The 18916-nt window shown below is 42.1% G+C and overlaps 2 protein-coding genes across 6 annotated transcripts in view; one reads left to right on the top strand and one right to left on the bottom strand.

The window, feature by feature from the left end:
* Window positions 1-9019, top strand: part of ptn (pleiotrophin) — a 42293-nt gene extending 33274 nt beyond the window's left edge. Inside the window, exons 4-5 of the mRNA XM_085769827.1 lie at window positions 171-332; window positions 8496-9019. Coding sequence (XP_085625953.1) covers window positions 171-332; window positions 8496-8551 — 218 coding nt within the window. The 3' untranslated portion in view covers window positions 8552-9019. The remainder of the gene's footprint in view (window positions 1-170; window positions 333-8495) is intronic.
* A 410-nt stretch (window positions 9020-9429) lies between these two features.
* Window positions 9430-18916, bottom strand: part of chrm2a (cholinergic receptor, muscarinic 2a) — a 76318-nt gene continuing 66831 nt past the window's right edge. For 4 of the 5 annotated variants that reach the window (XR_015035140.1, XR_015035137.1, XR_015035138.1 and 1 more), the window contains 2 exons: window positions 10981-18208; window positions 9430-10950 (listed from right to left, as the gene is read on the bottom strand). Coding sequence is in view for 1 of the 5 variants with exons in the window: in XM_085769826.1 (XP_085625952.1) it covers window positions 16656-18167 (1512 nt within the window). In the remaining 4 variants the exon portion in view is untranslated. Of the gene's footprint in view, window positions 18209-18916 lie in introns of all 5 variants that reach the window. The other variant, XM_085769826.1, reaches the window with a different exon arrangement.

Here is an 18916-nt window from a genome sequence, read left to right as displayed (position 1 = left end):
TTCCATTGACTGCTTTCTTAAGAAAACAAATACGTGTGTCATTTTAGCAGGTGTTCTGCTTGATCACCCCCTTTTCTTTTCTTTTTTTTTTTTACCATGTGTCATTCATACCTACTTCACCAAACAAAAGCAACTAATGAAGTATCTGATTCCTATTTGTGTGCCGCCAGGGGAGTGCAAGTACGACTTCCAGGCCTGGGGGGAGTGCGATCTGGCGACGGGCAAGAAGAACAGGACGGGCGTGCTGAAGCGAGCGCTCATGGATGCGACCTGTGCCGCCACCGTCACAGCCACCAAGCCCTGTGGGAAAATCCCCAAGACCAAGCTTCAAGGTAAGCTGAGCGGAGCCGATCATCACCAGATAAAGTGCAACTCTCGCCGGATGTGTTGGTACACTGGCAGCCCTATTGATGAATCACCGTATCGTTCAACGTGAGGGAGGAGGTTCTCTCTCTGACTCAAAGAGAGGATATTTTAAACATTTCAAACAGAAACTGGCACAGTTTTCTTCAGACCGCTAAACACCACTGGCCATGTTACTTAAATTAACCCGCTAAATATACATTTCTCCATTGAAAAAGTAATTACATAAAATCCACGCCCACACGTTGCATATTCTGTATTTAACACATATGGAAATGGAAATGAGACACAGGGTTTAACGAGCAGCCTATGTTTTCTACCATCAAGGCTCTGAATCAATAGAACAACAAAAGTTTGGTCAAAGGATCATTCTGATGAGCTTCAGTTGTTCAGGAGGTTTTATACCATAGATGGCTTCTCCTCTTCAAGTGTTATGTTAAATATCACTTAACACAATAAATAAGTGTTTCTCTGACGCTGTTTGATGGACGTAAGACGTATAGTAAAACCTGGGAGTTCAGTTGACATAAACAATTTCTTGCTGCGTTGCTGAGTTTTGATCGCACCAAGTAGTTGTTGTAGTGTTTAAATGCCGATGACAAGGACACAAGGTCTGCGTGATGATAGAAAGACAAAACCCCGCCTATCTTGCAGCCCTTACGTATCAGATTTCTGGGAGACGTTCCCCAACATCATGCAAAATATAGATTTTTTGAAAAGTACACAACTCGAACAGGATATGTAGCATAGATAGAATAAGTCATTTTTAATCATTGTAATACAGGAAAGTTAGATTTTATACCTTTAAAACAAACCTACTTGTCTATATATTAGCCAGCCAGCTACAAAGGCACAACTTCAGTGGAGGTAATCGGATCACAGTCTCTCCTCTGTGCTGCAGACGCCGCTATGGAGGGAAAAAGCAGATCCCTAAACTGTCAGAGCAACAGAGTAAAACCAATGTGAATAATTTAATCATTGGATTTCAAAGTGTAATCTCTTATATACTCTATTGTGACGGGAAAAGAGTAATAAAGTAATTAGTGTAATGTGTTTCTCACTTTGTACTCAGTGCATTTGGAGAACTGTCTTGTTTCCTTTGTGTGGCCTGAGGGAGAGGCCTTTCTTTGCCAAACAACATTGGCACAATAAAATGTATTAAAGGAATCAAGCACACCATCCTGAACTGTTGTTGTTGTTGTTGTTGTGGTGAACGCTCAATAAAACTTTAATGAAATCAAATTCACCCAAGAGACGCTAGCTTTTTATTTTATTTCATTTTTTTTTTACACAATCCAAAGTTAAAATACGATCCAACAGAAAAAAAGAAAAAAAAAAGAAGTTAAAGAGTTGTGCATGGACTCGATAATGGAAGCTGCACAGATTCTGGACACGTTTGGAGGCTGGAATTGGTTTATATTTACACTCACATGACACTACACTAGATTAGTTTGGATCAAAAACAGAAACAAAGCAACGATACACAGGAGGAATTTTTCCAGCTCAAATTATTCCAAACAGTTCCCTGGAAAGTCGGATTAGTTGATTTGTTTAATGAATTCTAGCTTGAAGGGGTGTTTACCGACTGGGTGTCTGTGTTTCTCAGACTGAACTGCTGATCTTCCCGCCGACAAGCTTGTATATCTTATGTCATTTTGTTTGTTTCTTTGATTCAAACACGGATAAAAAAAGAACCACAAGTCGCATATTCTGTTTTTTTGATTAGAATTAATCTCCATGTGTGTACACGTATCAAGATGCACAGCGGAGTCCAAAAGTCGGAGCCCGCGTTTGTGTACGAGAGTGAACTTCTTGTATCTTCTTTGTGATAATTGCTGTGTAAGTTCACCAGATATTTATCTGCGTCTCAAACTGATTGCATCTTCGCTTAAATTCAACAAACCCTCGCAAATGATTTAATCTCAGGCGGTGCCGGCTGCGACTCACATTCATATTCAACCCACCATCAGCGGGATGGAAATCCACCTACTTAAGTGCCAAGCTGAAGTGGCGAGTGACAGTGTTAAAGCAGGGGTGAATAGGTTAACTCACTATTCAGCTGTAATTACATGCTTTTACCTCTCCTCAGTCATGTCGAAGTCACTGAAGTCAGGGAGCGTTTTTCTTTTTTGCTTTCTTCTTCTTTTTTTATGCTCCTTCCTTCCACATTCCAGTGGAAATGGGCAGTCATCAGAAAACTGGGGTTGACACAAGATTTGAACTAATGGAGGAATATTAAATAACCGTGTGGACGCTTGGGGAATTTATATCAGCATCTGCTCGGACAGAATGACTGGTGTAGAATCTGCCGAAGGAGAAAAAACACTCCATTCACTGCGACTGAGTCAATGCCCTTTGTTAATTTTGCAAACAAGGATGTAATAGACCCACTGTGAATGTCCCACTGTCCAAACAGGATTATAATGAGTGCAGAAATGCTGCCAATGGTCATAAACTGAGCCCTTATCACGCCCGGCAGATGACATGTGTGCACACATGGAGTTTGCTTAACCTTACTGTCTGCTCTCCAAACAGCCGCAGTCAGACGAGTCTCCAAATTATACAGATAAGACGGTGTAAACACCTCTGAGACAGGATGTCTGCAGCTGCAGCGTTGCCAGCTGTGACATGTCTGTCTGCTCCATTGTTTGTTTTAAGATTTTTTATTTTTAAAGAGGAGAGAATCTGTAAAAAGTTTACAGTAGCACGTCTTTTAATGTATCGCGGCAGGAAGTGCGTTGAGGAGCTCTAACTGCGTTTGCCATCTGTGCCATCTTCTCCTGAGCTTTTCAGCAAATGTACACATACAGGATGTCAGTATGCATTTACAGTTGAAAAGGTTTATAGAGGTCACTGAGTGTCACAGCCTCTATGATGACAAACTGTATATTCACAGGGACACAAATGTTATATTTCCCTAGATTGAGTATAGGCACATAGAGTTTAAATGCATAAAATGCATAAAATAAAAAAAATAAAAAACTTGTGCATAACATGTCTCGTCCATACAAACATGCATATTGTATTGGCAATATGAAGAAATTAAGAAGAAACAGTTGGACTTTAAAAAAGAAAGATAAGGATTAAATATTATTGACATTTTGCTCACAACATTTTTAACCAAACGCATATTAATAATAGATGAGTTGAAATGTATGTACATAAACACATTTTAATATGTTTTTATATGTAATAAACCTTTATTTGACTATAATATATCTTCTTGGTCATGCATTACTCTTGATATGGGCACATATGTCATATGTTACATTTAACTGAAGGACAATTTCAAATTGCTGTTAGAGTTAGACTTGTGTAATATCTGCTCATTTCCTACATTGATTTATGCTGTCAAAAGGTTGCAGGGGGTGGAGTCTAACCCATAATGCAATGGGTGAGAAGCGTAGACAGACAGGTTTCCAATCGATTGCACTCACATTGACTCCTACAGCGAACAGACAAGAATGTTTTGCCTGTGCTTTTCCTAGATTCATGCATTTTAAATGTTTTATCGTGAATATAAAGACTTTGATCTCAAATTGATTTATTTAAGCACCAGATAGAGAGTTATGAAATAGGAATTCAGGAATACCTCAAAGGAGAGTCATGAGTCAAGGAGAGCAACACGTTATTCTGCTTTTCTTATTCATATTTCATTATACAGGTGCCTGTGCACAGAAATGGATGTAGATCATGAAGATTTCATGTTAAAAATATGTGTAAAAATTTGAGCATACAGCGTACGAGTGAGAGTGTGTGCAGCTCCACGGCGTGTGTGCAGTCCCGCGTACCTGCGCGCATCAATCCTAATGAAGGCCCGGCGCTGGGATGCAGAGTGACAGGCTAAGAGGTGTGAGAGCTGAGGGCGAGAGAGAAGCAAAGCGAGGATGACAGTGGCTGAGATGAAGGGAGGCATTTGGGAAGAGAGACCCGCTATCTGAGCGAGGTGTGATTTCCCATGTCTGCCGGTCGGAAGATAAGCCCCGGGAAGCAGAGGGGGTTACTGGTAAAGAAAGACGGGGTGCTGTGCACAATGAGGTGTGTACAGGGAGTGGGGGAATTGTGTCCGCTTTTCTGTGTGTTTCAGGGGGGATGGCAGAGATACAGTCCACAGCAGCGGGATCAGAGGGCTTATAGGAGGGGGGAAAAAAACTGAAATGTTTGGCTTCAGAGTGACTGAGACGGAGAGAGAGAAGAAGAGGCTATCTAACCCCGGGCTGGGAGCAGAGATCTGCCCGGTTAAATCTGCAATTCTGAACAGCAGCCACCTTGGGTTTGGGAGATAGGTTTCCCCTGACTGCAGCAGGTTCCTGTGATGGAGGTAGCATCTGTCATTTGCAGATTCTGGAGGAAGACAATGCTGAGAGGCACCTTGGGAGCGACGCGAGATGCAGAGTTGCGTGTCTTTGCCTGTCTAGCACAGGTGAAACACAGACCCTGTGGAGCGAAGGAGAGAACAAAGAGTGACAGATATGAAACATTATGAATGCCTGTAGAAACCTCAAGGTCCCCGCCTCTTCTTTTCAGGAGAACAGGGGCGAGCCGTGCACAAGGGAGCGTTTGGATGCCAGAGTTGATTTTCAGGGCTAAACAAAAAGGCTTTGGCCGCGCGGAGCTGGCATCTTAGAAAATTTTGGAGCCAGTTTGTTGTTGTCTTTTCCTCCTGGACTGACAGGTGGTCTTATGATTTATAAATCAAACACATGCCTTCACATTCTCCTTGTTACGCTTGATATTTGTACCCAAAAAGAGTCAGAGCCACATGAGTGCATATAAAGTGAAATTAATGTTTCTTAAAAGATTAATCAGTGATGACAACCTCCTTGAGATTGTAGATTGCAAGATTTAAAGCGTCTCCCTGTGATGAAGCTTAGTGATGGAGACCATCATCCTCAGGGCAACAACATCATCTGAACTGTAAAACCTGTTGATACAAATGTGACACAGTGGTGCAGTGGCCTGGTGTCTCACAGCAAGAAGGTTCAGGGTTTGATCCTCCAGACCAGATGGGACATTTACAAACATGAGGAACTTCATTTTTCACCCTTGATCCTGTGTTGGATTCCTGCCGCTACTCTGACCTCCTGCAGGTTTAGATTAACTGGCTAATCTTAACCACCTGTAGATGTGAACATGATCATGAATGAACTGGCCTGTCCAGGGTGCACTGTGTCCCTATGACCCTTAAATATTAAGCCGTATGAATATAAAGTGGTGCAAAGCCATAAATTACACAACTCCAAAGTCTACTCATTTTCATATTTTAATATTTAATCATATATGATGCTATTTGTGGGGCATTAATGTCTTAATTAGAGATGGTGATTGAGAGCTAACAGGAACTGCTAAATCAGGATGTTGCAGTTAATGGTCAGTAGTTTGAAAATGTCACCTTGAAGATGAACACGACACATTTCTATGACACATTATTGAACTGCTCTGTAGTTATGTAAAAGTATGTAATCAAACTGTACTTCAAGTGTCTGAAGTCAAACTGATCATTATACAGATTTTAATCAATAGTAGTGCACTGTTTTTATTATGTGATTTAATATGTTGAATGTAAAAATCTCAATCTGCAAAGTACCGTCATAAATTCAGTGGATGTAAGTCAATGATTTAATTCTGAAGAGCTGAGGCTGAGTGTCAGCCTTGAAGTGGAATACAAAGTATACATGAAATGAATATTATACTTAAAACACTTGGGTAAATTAACTGGGTTAAACCGCAGCACTGATTACCAAATGTCAGAGTCAGATTCGGCTGTTAACTCCATTTTGAGAAAATATGTGATTCGGCTCGGGGCAGATCGGAGCAGCCTGATCCTGAGAGTGTGAGCGTCAGAGTGAGCGGTGTCATGTAATGTGCAAATGCAGCAGAAAGCAGCACTCCAGGCTGGTTCGAGAGTCCCCATCTCACATGTGAAGCAGATACAACACAGAGTGAGAGTGAATCCTCTCTTTTCCCCCTCCATCTTCTCTCCTCAGGGAGCTGAATATGCTGACAAAAAAAATAAATAAAAAAAATGACAGGGCGAGAAAGAAAAAAGCGGGAGAAAACATTAAAACAAATGAAAACAAGCAAACAAATGGGATGGAAGAGCAATTTCCATATTTGCATGGGTGAGAGCGCTTTGCATGTCAAAATCTTAATGCCTTGCGGAAAGTTTGTGAACGAGGTGACAGGAACAGATTTCTAAGATTTCCTCGTGGCGGCACAGTCAGAATGTTAAAAGGTTGAAACTCAATTGAAATCTCATTGACTAAGCACACCTTGTCGCGCCTCTGAACCGCTCGCTGGCATGTCATTAGAGGATTTGTGAGTTGTAGAGGTGTCCTTTTCAAAAAATAAGCCATTCATATGAGAATTAATTCTGGATTTAAGCACTGACACTTGTATTATGAAACTTTATCTCTTTAAAAATACACCAAAGTGCTGTTTTCCATATATTACTGTCTTTTTATTGGATTTCTTTTTAGATGTCTTAGATCAAATCTTGATGGCCACTCCCTGACTGACCTATGAAAACACCAGCAGTATGGTTTTTAAATGTGAAGCTAAACAAGAGTGATGTGGGAGGATCTAAATTTAGTATTAAGTGCAGCAGCAACTTGCTTTTAGATCATGTACATGGTCTAAATAAAAAGAGAAGGGTGTGGATTAGCCAGGCTGACGTCTGTGTTCAGCATGGCATAAGCTGAAAAGCTTGCAAGAGAACAGCACTTACAGTCATGGATTAGTAGCATCTAAGAAACACAAATAAACATATTTTGTATAATTCACTGAGTAGTGTGGAAAATAGGAGCATCTTTGTGCTCACTAGCACAGGAGCTGATTTAAAAAAAAATAGGAATATGTGACAAATTACTGGAAATACCCAACATAAAATGTCTTTGTAGTAGATCCTGGTGGAAATATTACTCCAAAAAACATAATATATTTTTTTGAAAATTGAATTTGTACACTGAGGGATTCAGGCAGAGGATAGAAACTTCATGTTTTTTCATGCATTTTCGGGATTAGCCTCTTGCAAGAGAAATAAAGAACAAAGTGGCAACTTTACTGGAGTGATGCTCCAGGTAAACAAATCAATATCTTTATAAAGGCTTTAAAGCAAGAAACTGATCTTAAGGCAAACCAACCAATCAAAACAAAACAAAGACAAAATCTTTGAGAAGAGAAACTTAATGCTGACTTTCCGAGTCAAAAAAAAACAACCCTGTTCTGTTTGGTTCTGTTAAGATTTGTTCATCTAAAACAGCTTCATTTCTCCCTTGTCATGGATCCTACCAGATTCTAGTTGAAGGGGTGAAACCATTCACCCAAAACATTTTCCCTTATGTGGTGCTGTGAGGACTTAAGTGAAGGAAGCTGTTTAAGACTTTGGTGCCAAAAAATCTCCCCAGGTGCTGAGTTGAGTAAAGGTCATGTTGAAGCACTGAGTCAACTGTGTTTAAAGTATTTACTTGGGTCAATTACATCAGCACAAAAAAAGCTGTAAAACTTCACCGTGACTATTTCAAATCAAGATGGAGACAACAACAAAGACCAGGAGGTATTAACGCCAAAGCTACGGTGTCATGCTTGAGTTAGCGTGCGGTCGCTAGGTCGGACCGTGCTCTTTTAATCAGCATTTTCCTTTTTAATTAATCACCCATCTGTCAGTGTGTGTTCAGAGAATGAAAAGAAATGACACACATACACAGACACACACACACAAGCAGATTGACAGGCAAGCAAACAGCTAGCCAGAAGCTAGCGCTAGCCAAACGCTGCAGGTCGCGCTCCGTGTCTGTTCACCAGAGCAGAGAGGCTGTGGACTGTGGCTTCTTGTCATGGCTGCCAGGTACCAATGCACTGTTGCGAGAAGTTGATAAAGCATTTTTTTCCGTGCGACACACACAAATGCGCACACACACACACACACACACACACAAACACCAGGCCACCCGATCAATCCCCAGGAGAGAGCGTGACGGCTGCTTTCGGAGTCATGGCACTAAAATAACTAATTAAAACCCAAACAGCTGATTATTACGGCCTGAAGCGGAGCATGGGAGCTCTTCACAGGAATCATTTGTTTACTCTGCTTTGTAACTCCTTTGTTTCCTTCTCTGTTTTGCTTTTTGCAGATGCAAAGAAGCAAAAGAAGGAGAGCAAGAAGCGAGAGCGCGCCCAAATGGACTGATGAGGCGGTTTGAGGCGGGCGAGGAAGGAAGAAGAGGGTGGAGAAAACAAACGTCCACTGCCCTATTTCAACATGGTTCCTCTTTATATGTCCTGTAGGTTGACAGTAGGAGCCAATAGAGCTTTGACAAAAACAAAAAACAAAAAAAAGGAGAAAAAAAGGTGGAAACTCGACTTTTAGTGACGACATGTTTTACTTTTTCTTCTTTATAGCACGATATGAACTTGTACGTTGCAATATATAGGAGATGTAGGGACAAATAATGAATATGGAGACTTGTTTACTAGTGTTCTCACCTAATGATGTTGTGTCTAGGATTATTTTCTGAAGAACAAATTGGGTAGGATTTGTCTTGCAGTCGCATAGCTTAACTCTAATTTGGAAAACCCTTTGGACTTAATGAAGCAGTTTGCTAAAAGTGGAGCTCTGAACATCTTCACTTCATTAATTTGAGCAAGAAAAAAGAAAGTTGTTCCAAGTGGCTCAAGTTAATTATAACCCTTTCTCTCCTGAAACTCTGTGGTGTGATATTTTTCTTTTATTTCAACTAAGAGCAAACAAAACATGAGCTAGTTCTGTCTGGAATAGAAGCTCTTATGTGAAAACTGTTTCTGTTCTTAGTTTGTTTGTTTTTTTCCCTCCTGCTGCTCTGTTGTACCTCAGTTTATATACTCACTGATTTTTTTTTTTTTTTTGCCTTCCACCTCCTGGCTGTAAAAAATTAAAGTCCTCACCATTGTAGTCCTCAGCTGCCTTGGACTTAACATTTCCTGTTACATTTCCAAAAATAAATGAATAAAAATGTCCAAAAAATATACATAAAATAATTTAAAAAAACTGATTCCTGTCAAAAAAAGAAGAACAAAAATATCACTAAACACATTTCATATATTTTTATTTTAATTTCATTCTGAGAGAATATGGCACAATGTAACCACGTACTGCAGTTTCATCTTTACAGCGTCATAGGTGGCCGGTGATATTAACACTCAGATTCATTGTCCAGAACAAATAATCAATCAAGAATGCATTAAAAAGAGGGGGAGAAAAAATAATCAATACCATTGTTTTACTGTACAGGAAGTATAATAGTGGGGGGAGGGAGGTGGGAGAGAGAGGGGGAGGGGAGGGAGAATAAATTGGGGATTTCTTGAGGGGAGGGAAACATTCAGATAGTATCTATTGAACACATGTATGTACATTTCAAATGTACCGCATCCGAATTACATATAATGTATTATCATATTAGGTATATACAATGCAAACAATAGACTTTTTTTTTCCTATTGCAAGAGAAGCCACAAGCCACAGTGAGTGAATACACAATGAACATCTACATATAGAGGCAAATGAGAAATGAACACTTGTATGTACATTTAACACTTGCAGCAGGCTACTTTAGTCTTTTTTTATGTTTTTTTTTTCATATTTTTTTACTTTGTTTGCTGATTTTGTTCAACGTGACCCTTTAAAGTTCAGATCAGGTCAAAATAATTCAACCCCCCACCCCTGCGACACACTGGTTGCTCCACAGGAAAAAGGGAAAAAAAAAGAAAAAGAAAAAGTCTTTTCACCCCAGGTTGTTAAAATTGCAAAAGTTATAAAGTGTGTCCGGTGAGATAGCAGCAGGCGACCAGCTTCTTCCCAAGGTGAGTGTGAAGTCTTAGAAATTTACAGGTGGAATCAAAATGAAGCCCTTTGCCTCTGGGCTTCTGGCTCACACTGAAACTAGTTTTTAGCTTTTGTCCTCCTCCTCCCTCCTCCTCCTCCTCCTGCTGCTGCTGGGGTTTTATTTTTCACTCTCTCTCTCTGGCTGCAAAAGTCACTCTTGAAATCGCTTCTCCAAAGTTGAAAAGTTTGGATCCAGTCGCTCATTTTTATTTTGTTATTTTAGTTTTTACAGGGCAAGAATCCATTTCTGAGCAACAACATGCCTCCAGAAATCCACACATATTTATACCCACTACTCTTGCTTTTATATCCCATAATATTTATATCTTTATAGATTTTACAGAACATTTTTAAAATTGAAAAAAGAAAAAAAAAAAGAAAAGAAGAAAAACTCTCTGGCTGTACATTGATCATAGTCTAATTTGTAATACTACATTTGTACTTTGTACAATGATAAACAGATTTATAAAATGTGATAGAAAATGTACAATATAATGTTTATTTATATGTTATTCCAGTACAACGCAAAGCTGTGTCCTATAGTGAGTCTTTGGAAGCCTGTTGCTATTGAAAGCCACGTTTAAAAGAGGAAGGAGTGATGGTGGAGAAATCGGATCGGCGTTCACGCTGTGCACATCTTTCCCTGATGTGTGCCATGATATTTTGTCCAATCTGAGGTCTTCATGCTGAGGATGCCAATTGGAGAAAATAAAACACCACACAGCGAGCTGCATACACACACACACACACACACACACGCACACACACACACACACACACAAATGACAGCACTGATCTCGACATAATGACACATGGGGTTTGCACAGGGAAGAATTTCTCATATGACAAATGTGCACACACACACACACACACACAACTTACAACACACACATATGCACACACACGCACACATTTGATGGAGAAATCAACCAAAACAGCCGTCTGTGCCTCCAGGAGAGTATTGAAATATGTCGCAGCTGTGGCTGTGAATGTACACTGCTTGTATTTTAAATTATTCTAAAAAAAAGAAGAGAAAGAAAAGAAAAAGTAAAGGAAAAGGCATCGAGATGATGATTTCAAATTGTTCAGTCTGAACTGTGATTGGCTCTGCGATCAGACAGTTGGCTGTTAAAAGATGGAAATTACAGTGATGGGAGCTCAGAGCTGCAGACGCACAACATCTTTAACAAAAAAACACCGTTTTGTGAGGCTGAACAAACATCGACAACCTCCAGCACAGTCACACTTCAGATACAAGACGGGATTTTTTATTTTTTTCGTAGGATAGAAGAGCAATTTGTTTATGTCACTCTGGGTAAGGCACTGCAAATTGCTCTGTACAATCTGGCGATATATATCTCTCTCTATATATATATTCATGTGTATAGTATATGCATATACACACACACACATATATATACACTTTCTGTCTCTGACAGCGCGTTACAAGCTGCTGCGTTTTCACTCGTGCAGAGAGAGAAACCTTCAGTCTGAAGCCACCTCTGATAAAACGTTATACATGTCGTATGTGCTCCGTAAAAGGAGCGCAGCCCTTTGACATAAGCCGTATGAAGAGGAGCCCAGCTAGCTCTGACGGCACATTATGATCTCTTGATTACAACATTTACTATGAACACATGGAACAAATGAATATGTCATGCCATGTCATGTCATGCATGGGTCGGGATCGATTGGTAGATGATGGTTTTACAAAAAAAACACACAAAAAAGGAGATAAACGGTTTGAGCGTGAGATGCAGTTGAAGTGCAGCAGGGCTGGTAAACAGCACCGTATCATGCTGTGTTTACACCAGGCGGCAGGTTTTGTCTGGGACGCTCAAATTCCTGCGGCAGAACCCTTGGCTGACCTGCGCTGAACAGCTGTGGTTTCTCCAAACATGGTCCACATGCAGCGTGATCCTCTGAGCTTTGGATTTTGTCACTGACAGACACCCCACAACCCCCTCCTCCCTCCTCCTCCTCCTCTCAACCCCTGCAGTAACCATGACTACAAAAGGCAAACTTATCCCTTTCGTATGTATTTCACATGAGGGGTTTATCTGGCTCCCCTCCCCTCTCCTCTCCTCTCCTCTTCACTGTCAGCGAACGACGCCGCTCTCCTCGTGTCGTATCAACGCACCTCCCTTGTTTCCAACACAAAAGGAAAACACCTGATACACCGACGCCGTTGTGTCCTCGTCTGTTCAACAACTTGGCAACGAGAGGAAAACGCTTTAAGGGAACTTCGCGGCGTGGAGATACATGCGTCTCCCCCCCACCCCCTTCTCGTTCCAGAAGGTGATAAACTGCCATCACCTCCCATCAAACACCCACGCAGCTCCTCCTCCAAGCCCCCCCGGACCTCCTGGACCACCGCTGGAGCTGCGAGCCACTTACTCTCCCCCGGCCGGCATCACTCAAATGACAGCTTAGCAAAAGATTAATCAAATATTCTGGAAGGCTCTTTACCCACTGCTGCGATGTGTGACAGATGTCAGACAGACATGGCTCCAGTTATCGCCGTGACGGATGGTTGGATGCTGCTTGGACTTGGATTGATGCCTGAGTTCCTGCTGGAACGGCTCGCACAGATAAACACAGACCGACCGCGTATCCAGTCCACAAAGCACTGTACTTGAATAGAATAAGTGCTATGTGCTTCCACTTTAGATGTTACAACTTGAAGCCACTTTATAGTTTCTACTGAACTGTCTATGGAAAGACTGACTGAATCTGTGAAGAAGGTCCAACTTATCTTCACATCGTGAACCAAACCATCCAAAACCCAAGAGATAAAGTTTACAATACACTAACTGGGGTAAAGACACAAATATATCTCCTCTAGAGCTTTTCAACTACATGTTTTTACATTGTGATATTCCAACTTAGGTTTGTGTATCGCTTCACTGGCGCCGTGATGGTGGGGAAATTACACTGATCTTTCCACAGGTTCCTCTTCAGAAACCTTGTTGATAGTCAAGTTTACGTCTTCCCCCTCTGATGTGCAGGTACATGAGAGCTTCTCTAAGTGTTTTTCCATTACTATCACCCATCTCAACTTGACTCTACCTGCTACTTCTTTTTCCACTGCCCCTGTATGCCGCGTCATTTACTGTAGTGATGACGCACAAGACTACAGCGGAGGATATTGAAAGGATACCAAGCAGAGAGGCGTCTGCACAGGGCTGCACAGTATTGCGATTGTCTCTGCAGGTATTGCAATGGCGACACGAGTCATTGGAAGTTTAAAAAAAAAAAAGTGATTTCTCTGCAGTTAAACGAGTTGGGATATTGCACTTGGTCGTATTGCAGTTTCGTCATGAAATGCGCAGCCTGTTTTCTGCACCACAAAATGACCATGAGTGGGTTGTTGTTCGTGTCACGCAAAGACGAAACGCTTGGAGCCCTGGCAGCGGTGAAAATGTACAGTACCAAGCACCAGGTCTGATATCTACAACTTTAGATGGATATAAAACCCATGAAAAGGTGGGTGGAGTTGAGTCGGTACCGTACACTGGAAAAGAGCTAATAAAGATGCATCTGGACGTCTGGTATTTTAACTTAGCATTTACGTTTTTTGCTGCAGGTTAAAGCAGAGAAATGTAAATGTCAACCAGGAAACTTAAAGGATGTTCTCCTCTGCGTATACAGGAGCTGCTCTGTGTATAATACGGCAGGAAGGAAGAGAAAGGGAATTAATTATAGAAGGAGTTAATGAATGTACATGTGATATTTACATTTCATGACCTCATATATATTTATACATATGGAGGTAGCGATTGAGTGCAGTGCTAAGTGGGGCATGGACACATACAGTACTGTAGCACGCACATACACACACAGACGTGCGGAACGAGTAATGGACGATCTTTAATCTGGAATGTAGGTGTTTCCACGTCGTCCCAGTAATCTGATCAACCTCATGGTGAGTTTTCATTATAGGAGCTGTCCCAGATCTCTCTTTAAAAAGGAGACAGCCTTGAAGAGCTGCTCAGTGCAGACGTAATTTCTTCGCAAAGCCCCCCTACCAGCCACTGCGGCAACCTCCTGATGGCAAAACTGCTCCTGCATATTCATCGCTGCGACTGGTGAGAGAACATTAATGTAACCGAGGACTCTAACAGTGTGAAATGATGGATGACGTGCATGAATACACACAACATGTATGAACAGTAAGTTGAAATTCTTTTTTTTTGTTTTTTTTTCCTCTATTGAAATAAGCACGACTATTTATTACCTTTAATGTAAGACGATGATTTTCACAGAATTAAATAACTCAGGTGCTCATTTCCAAATTAAAAGTAATGGTTTACCAACACATGTAAAGACGCATAAGTATAGCCCTTATTTAAATCACGAGGTAGTAAGTAACCTGTGATCAGAAGTAAACTCCACTCTTGGAGCGCACAAACACACACATGCCACGCACACACTCTTCACAGTCATCATCATTGGTACAGTACACGCTGTGACCACAAATTCACTAATCAGCCACATCAAATGACAAATGTCTCCCACTCATCCACACATACATAAACTCAAAAAGAAAACAGCAGCAGCAGCAGCCACACATCACATCTCCTTCCAAAAAGACAGTAACAAGCCACAGCTCTGAGCTCCAACCACCTGTTTCCAGATCTGAGTAGGAGAGGGATCCCCGCGGTGGTGAACATCTCGACAGCAAACATAAATATCTTAATAGCCACCATGAAATAAACATCAGACATCAGACGTCCCGTCAGCGGTCGGAGGAGCTGAAGTGATGTGCAACAACCGTGGGGGCGAATCAAAGAGCGTCGCTGAACAATCTCACGCCACCGTTGTTTGTTTTTTATTTATTTTAGCCGTGTTGTTGTCGCCGTTATCTGTTGTTCTTACCAGTTTTGGGTTATTCTCTGCTGTGACGGTGCATGACAGGTTGTATTCGCTGAGATTTTCTCTCTCTCTTTTTTTTTTTATAAAAGTTTAATCCGTGCAAACCTCCCCCTCGAAAAATGTACAAACAACTTGAGGGTTTTATGAAGGCTGCGATTATATTTCTTGCCTGGGTACAGTGAGTTTTCATGGTGACAAGGCTTCAGCCCCCAAAAAACAAACAAAAACGGTGGTTGCTTTAACGTTTGAGTTTTGTACAGATTGAAATGTGAGATTTAAAGCCAGTTGAGCAGTTTCTAACTAACTAAACCCTGGCACCACTTTAATATGTTGTCCCCCGATTATCTGCAATCATCACCTCCCCAACCTTCTCAAATGAAAGTTAATCTGATGATATCTGCAGTGTCTCCACCCTATGGATAAATAATTTAATATTTTATGTCACAAAATAGATCAATGTCTTATGTTAAATTTATATTTATGTTCACATATGGCCAAAGAACGAAAAGAGAAGAAAACTCTGTTCCACTGCCAGCTGTACAAAAATACTTTCTCTTCATTTTCAAGCTGCTGGTGATTTTCTACAAGTCATTTTTCAATGCTAGGAGATTAAATAAAATTGCATTCAGATGAGATTTGGAGACATACTATTTCAAAACCTGGCAACCTAACCATGTGCATGGTCAAACACCAGCAGCAGGAGTAAGTGAGAAAATGTTTTCATTTTTTTTTTTTTTTTTTACGTTTGAAATTATTTCTGGCTTCCTCTTGGTCCCACCAGTGTGCAAAGTTGACAAGTGCTGCTTTAATATATTTATACATCCATTACGTATTGATGGCAGCTCATTCCCACGGGGGCTCGTCGGAGGATGGGACGGCTTCCAGCCCTGATGTGACCATGTCAAAAGCAATCTGCACAAGCTGCCCCACTTTATTCTACATGTTGCTGGTTGGAAGTGTCATGATGATGATCATACACACACAAACACACACTCAGATGCACACACAAATGGAGATATACACTGATATGTACAGTTATCTACATGTATCTTCACTGAACTTCAAACTTGTGAGGTTTGTAGATTCAGTCAGCCCTATTTTCCCATGTTGAAGTTTTCTTGTTTTTGTACAGCGTAGATCTTCCTCCGCTGTTTATTGTTTTTTTCTTTTCTTTTCTAAATCAGCTCAGTGTCACCTCCAAATGCTCTCTGCTTTACACCCTCCTCCTTTTTTTTTTTAGCATTAAAAACTTTGAATAACGCTGGATTTTTCACAGCCATCCTTATCTACGCTGCTTCTGCTTCCTCAACGCAACTGGCATCAGTTGAATTCGTGTAGAGTGCTACAACTGGTTATTGAGAGAGAGAAATTGGAAAAGTAATGAGAAAATGATGGACAGTAATATACACTCTTGCGGTCTTCATGCTCACAAACCTCTTTCTCAGACAAACACATATACATGGATGGTGTTCACACGCACACACAAATACACACACACACACACACACACACACACACACACACACACTCTCTGGCAACTCGTACTTCAGCTCCATCTTTATCTGGCCGACCTAATATTCTTATATTGGCAGAGGAGAAGATGCTTGAATGTCTTTTTAAATGTGACATTGCACAGAGCGTAGCAGGCCGGGTTGATGGTGCTGTTGATGTAGCACAGCCAGTAGCCGATAGTCCACACTGTGTTGGGGATGCAGCTGGAGCAGAAGGTGTTAATAAGCACCATCACATTATAAGGAGTCCAGGTGGCTACAAAGGCCACCAGGATGGCCATGATGGTGCGCGTCACTTTCTTCTCCCGCGACGGCGGCCCCTTCTTCTTCTTGTTGGGGGGCTGCTTCGTCATCTTCACGATCTTCCGCGCCACGTGATTCTGCCGCTCCGTGGCCGGGACGATCTCGACGGTGGCGTTGGACGGCGTGTAGCAGTCGCCCTTGGGTGACTTGGTCTTGATCTTGATGCAGGTCAGCTTGGAGCCCCCCGCCTTGGCTCGCTGGCGCGGGGGCGGCTGACTGGCCTCGACGCTGGAGTTGGCGGTGGACGGCACCGCCTCCTCGTCCTTCTGGTTGGCCACGCTGCCGGACGTGGAGTCGTTGGAGCTCTCCTTCTCTTCTCCTTCTACGGTGGTGCAGTTCTCCCTCGCTCCGTCTTCGCCTTCGGTTTCCCCCTCGGCGGTGTTCGAGGAGGGTGCTTTCCCGTTTTGCAGCTTCCCATCGTGCTGGTTGGCCCCGTCGTCGGCGTTCTGATTCTGGGAACCTCCTGCATCTTCCCCTGGGACGTTGTTGTTGTTGGGTTTTGGTGTGTTGTTCCTCCTCTGGCCGGGTGACACGGGCTCCGGGTTGGCGGCCGATGGCTTGCGGGTGTCCTTCTTCACACGGCTCTTGCTCGCTCTGGAGATCTGCCAGTAGAGCTGAATCATAATGATGACGGGCAGGTAAAAGGCGGCGATGGCTGTGCCGAAAGTGACAGCGGCGTTGGAGAAGAACTGGATGTAGCACTCCTTCTCAGGCACCGTCCGCCCACCAACAATGAACTGCCAGAAGAGAATGGCAGGCGCCCAGAGGATAAAAGACAGGACCCAGGCTGCAGCGATCATCATCCCTGCCATCTTGGTGGTTCTTTTGACAGGGTAGCTGAGGGGCTTGGTGACACAGAAATATCTGTCAAAGCTGATGATGAGTAGATTCATGACAGATGCATTGCTGACAACATAGTCCAAGGCTAACCACAGATCGCACACCACCGGCCCCAAGGGCCAGTAGCCCATTACTATGTAGACTGTGTACAAGTTCATAGAGCACAGTCCAATAATCAGGTCAGCACATGCAAGGCTGAATAAAAAATAGTTGTTGACAGTCTGTAAGTTCCTGTTAACCTTGATGGAAAGCATGACCAGGATGTTTCCGATGACTGTAACCAAACTGAGCGAACCGGCCACCAACACGATGAACACCACCTCCACCGTCTTGTAGGGGCTTTCATTCTCTACCCCCCCCACTTCAGTGCTGTTGCCATCAGAGGCGTTCCAGTAGGTGAAGTTGAATACATCCATGGCATTTGGTCTTTTGTTGCCACCTCCTACTCAGAAGGAACCTGCAAGAGAGAGAGAACAGAAGACAAGAAGGTCTTTAATGAGGTGGATCAGCACCAAGACTTTTAAACAGCATATAAATGACAGAGTTGAGTTAAACTCGTTCTGAGATACAACTCGGAAGGAACTGAACTCTTAACCATGATATTTCAGAGTTTTTGTGAGATTCAAAAGGATAATAAACCACTAAACACTGGCCTTCCATGAAATGCCTTTTCAAGTGAGTTCATGAGCGTTTTGCTAGATTTGTGGTGTGTTGATCATTTGTGTAAAAGTGGGAAGCAGCCGTACAGAGGGGGCCACACAGACAGCTGAGTGAAGTCATTACATTTGTTATCAAAAGGAGATCATGGACATTAGCTGAAATGTGTCTGATTTGATTAAAGAGCAGTTAAGAGATACAATAGCTTTGGGGAATTTGACGATTTTCGTCATTTTGCTGGAGTCTGAAACTAATTAAACCGGAGGACAGGCATTTTTTCAAGTAATTGGTTCAGTCTCTGTCAAATAGCAGTCTTAGGACAGGTTGGTTAAATGTTGTTTGTTTTATTCAAATCCTGGATGCCATTGGGATTGTGATTGTTATTTCACCCGAAACAGGAATTATACAACAAAAGTAGTAGTTTATTGGATGTGAGAGAGTGTCAGACTTAAGTCTCAAAAAAGGTGCCAGACTTAAGTCTTTCAAAATCCTTTCAAAGTCCTCTTGT

Source organism: Trachurus japonicus, chromosome 23 (genome assembly GCF_045865225.1).
Source record: "Trachurus japonicus isolate A0001 chromosome 23, Traja_1.0".
Classification (NCBI taxonomy): domain Eukaryota; kingdom Metazoa; phylum Chordata; class Actinopteri; order Carangiformes; family Carangidae; genus Trachurus; species Trachurus japonicus.
The sequence above is the reverse complement of the archived record's forward strand: the minus strand, read 5'-3'. Positions and strand labels throughout refer to the sequence as shown.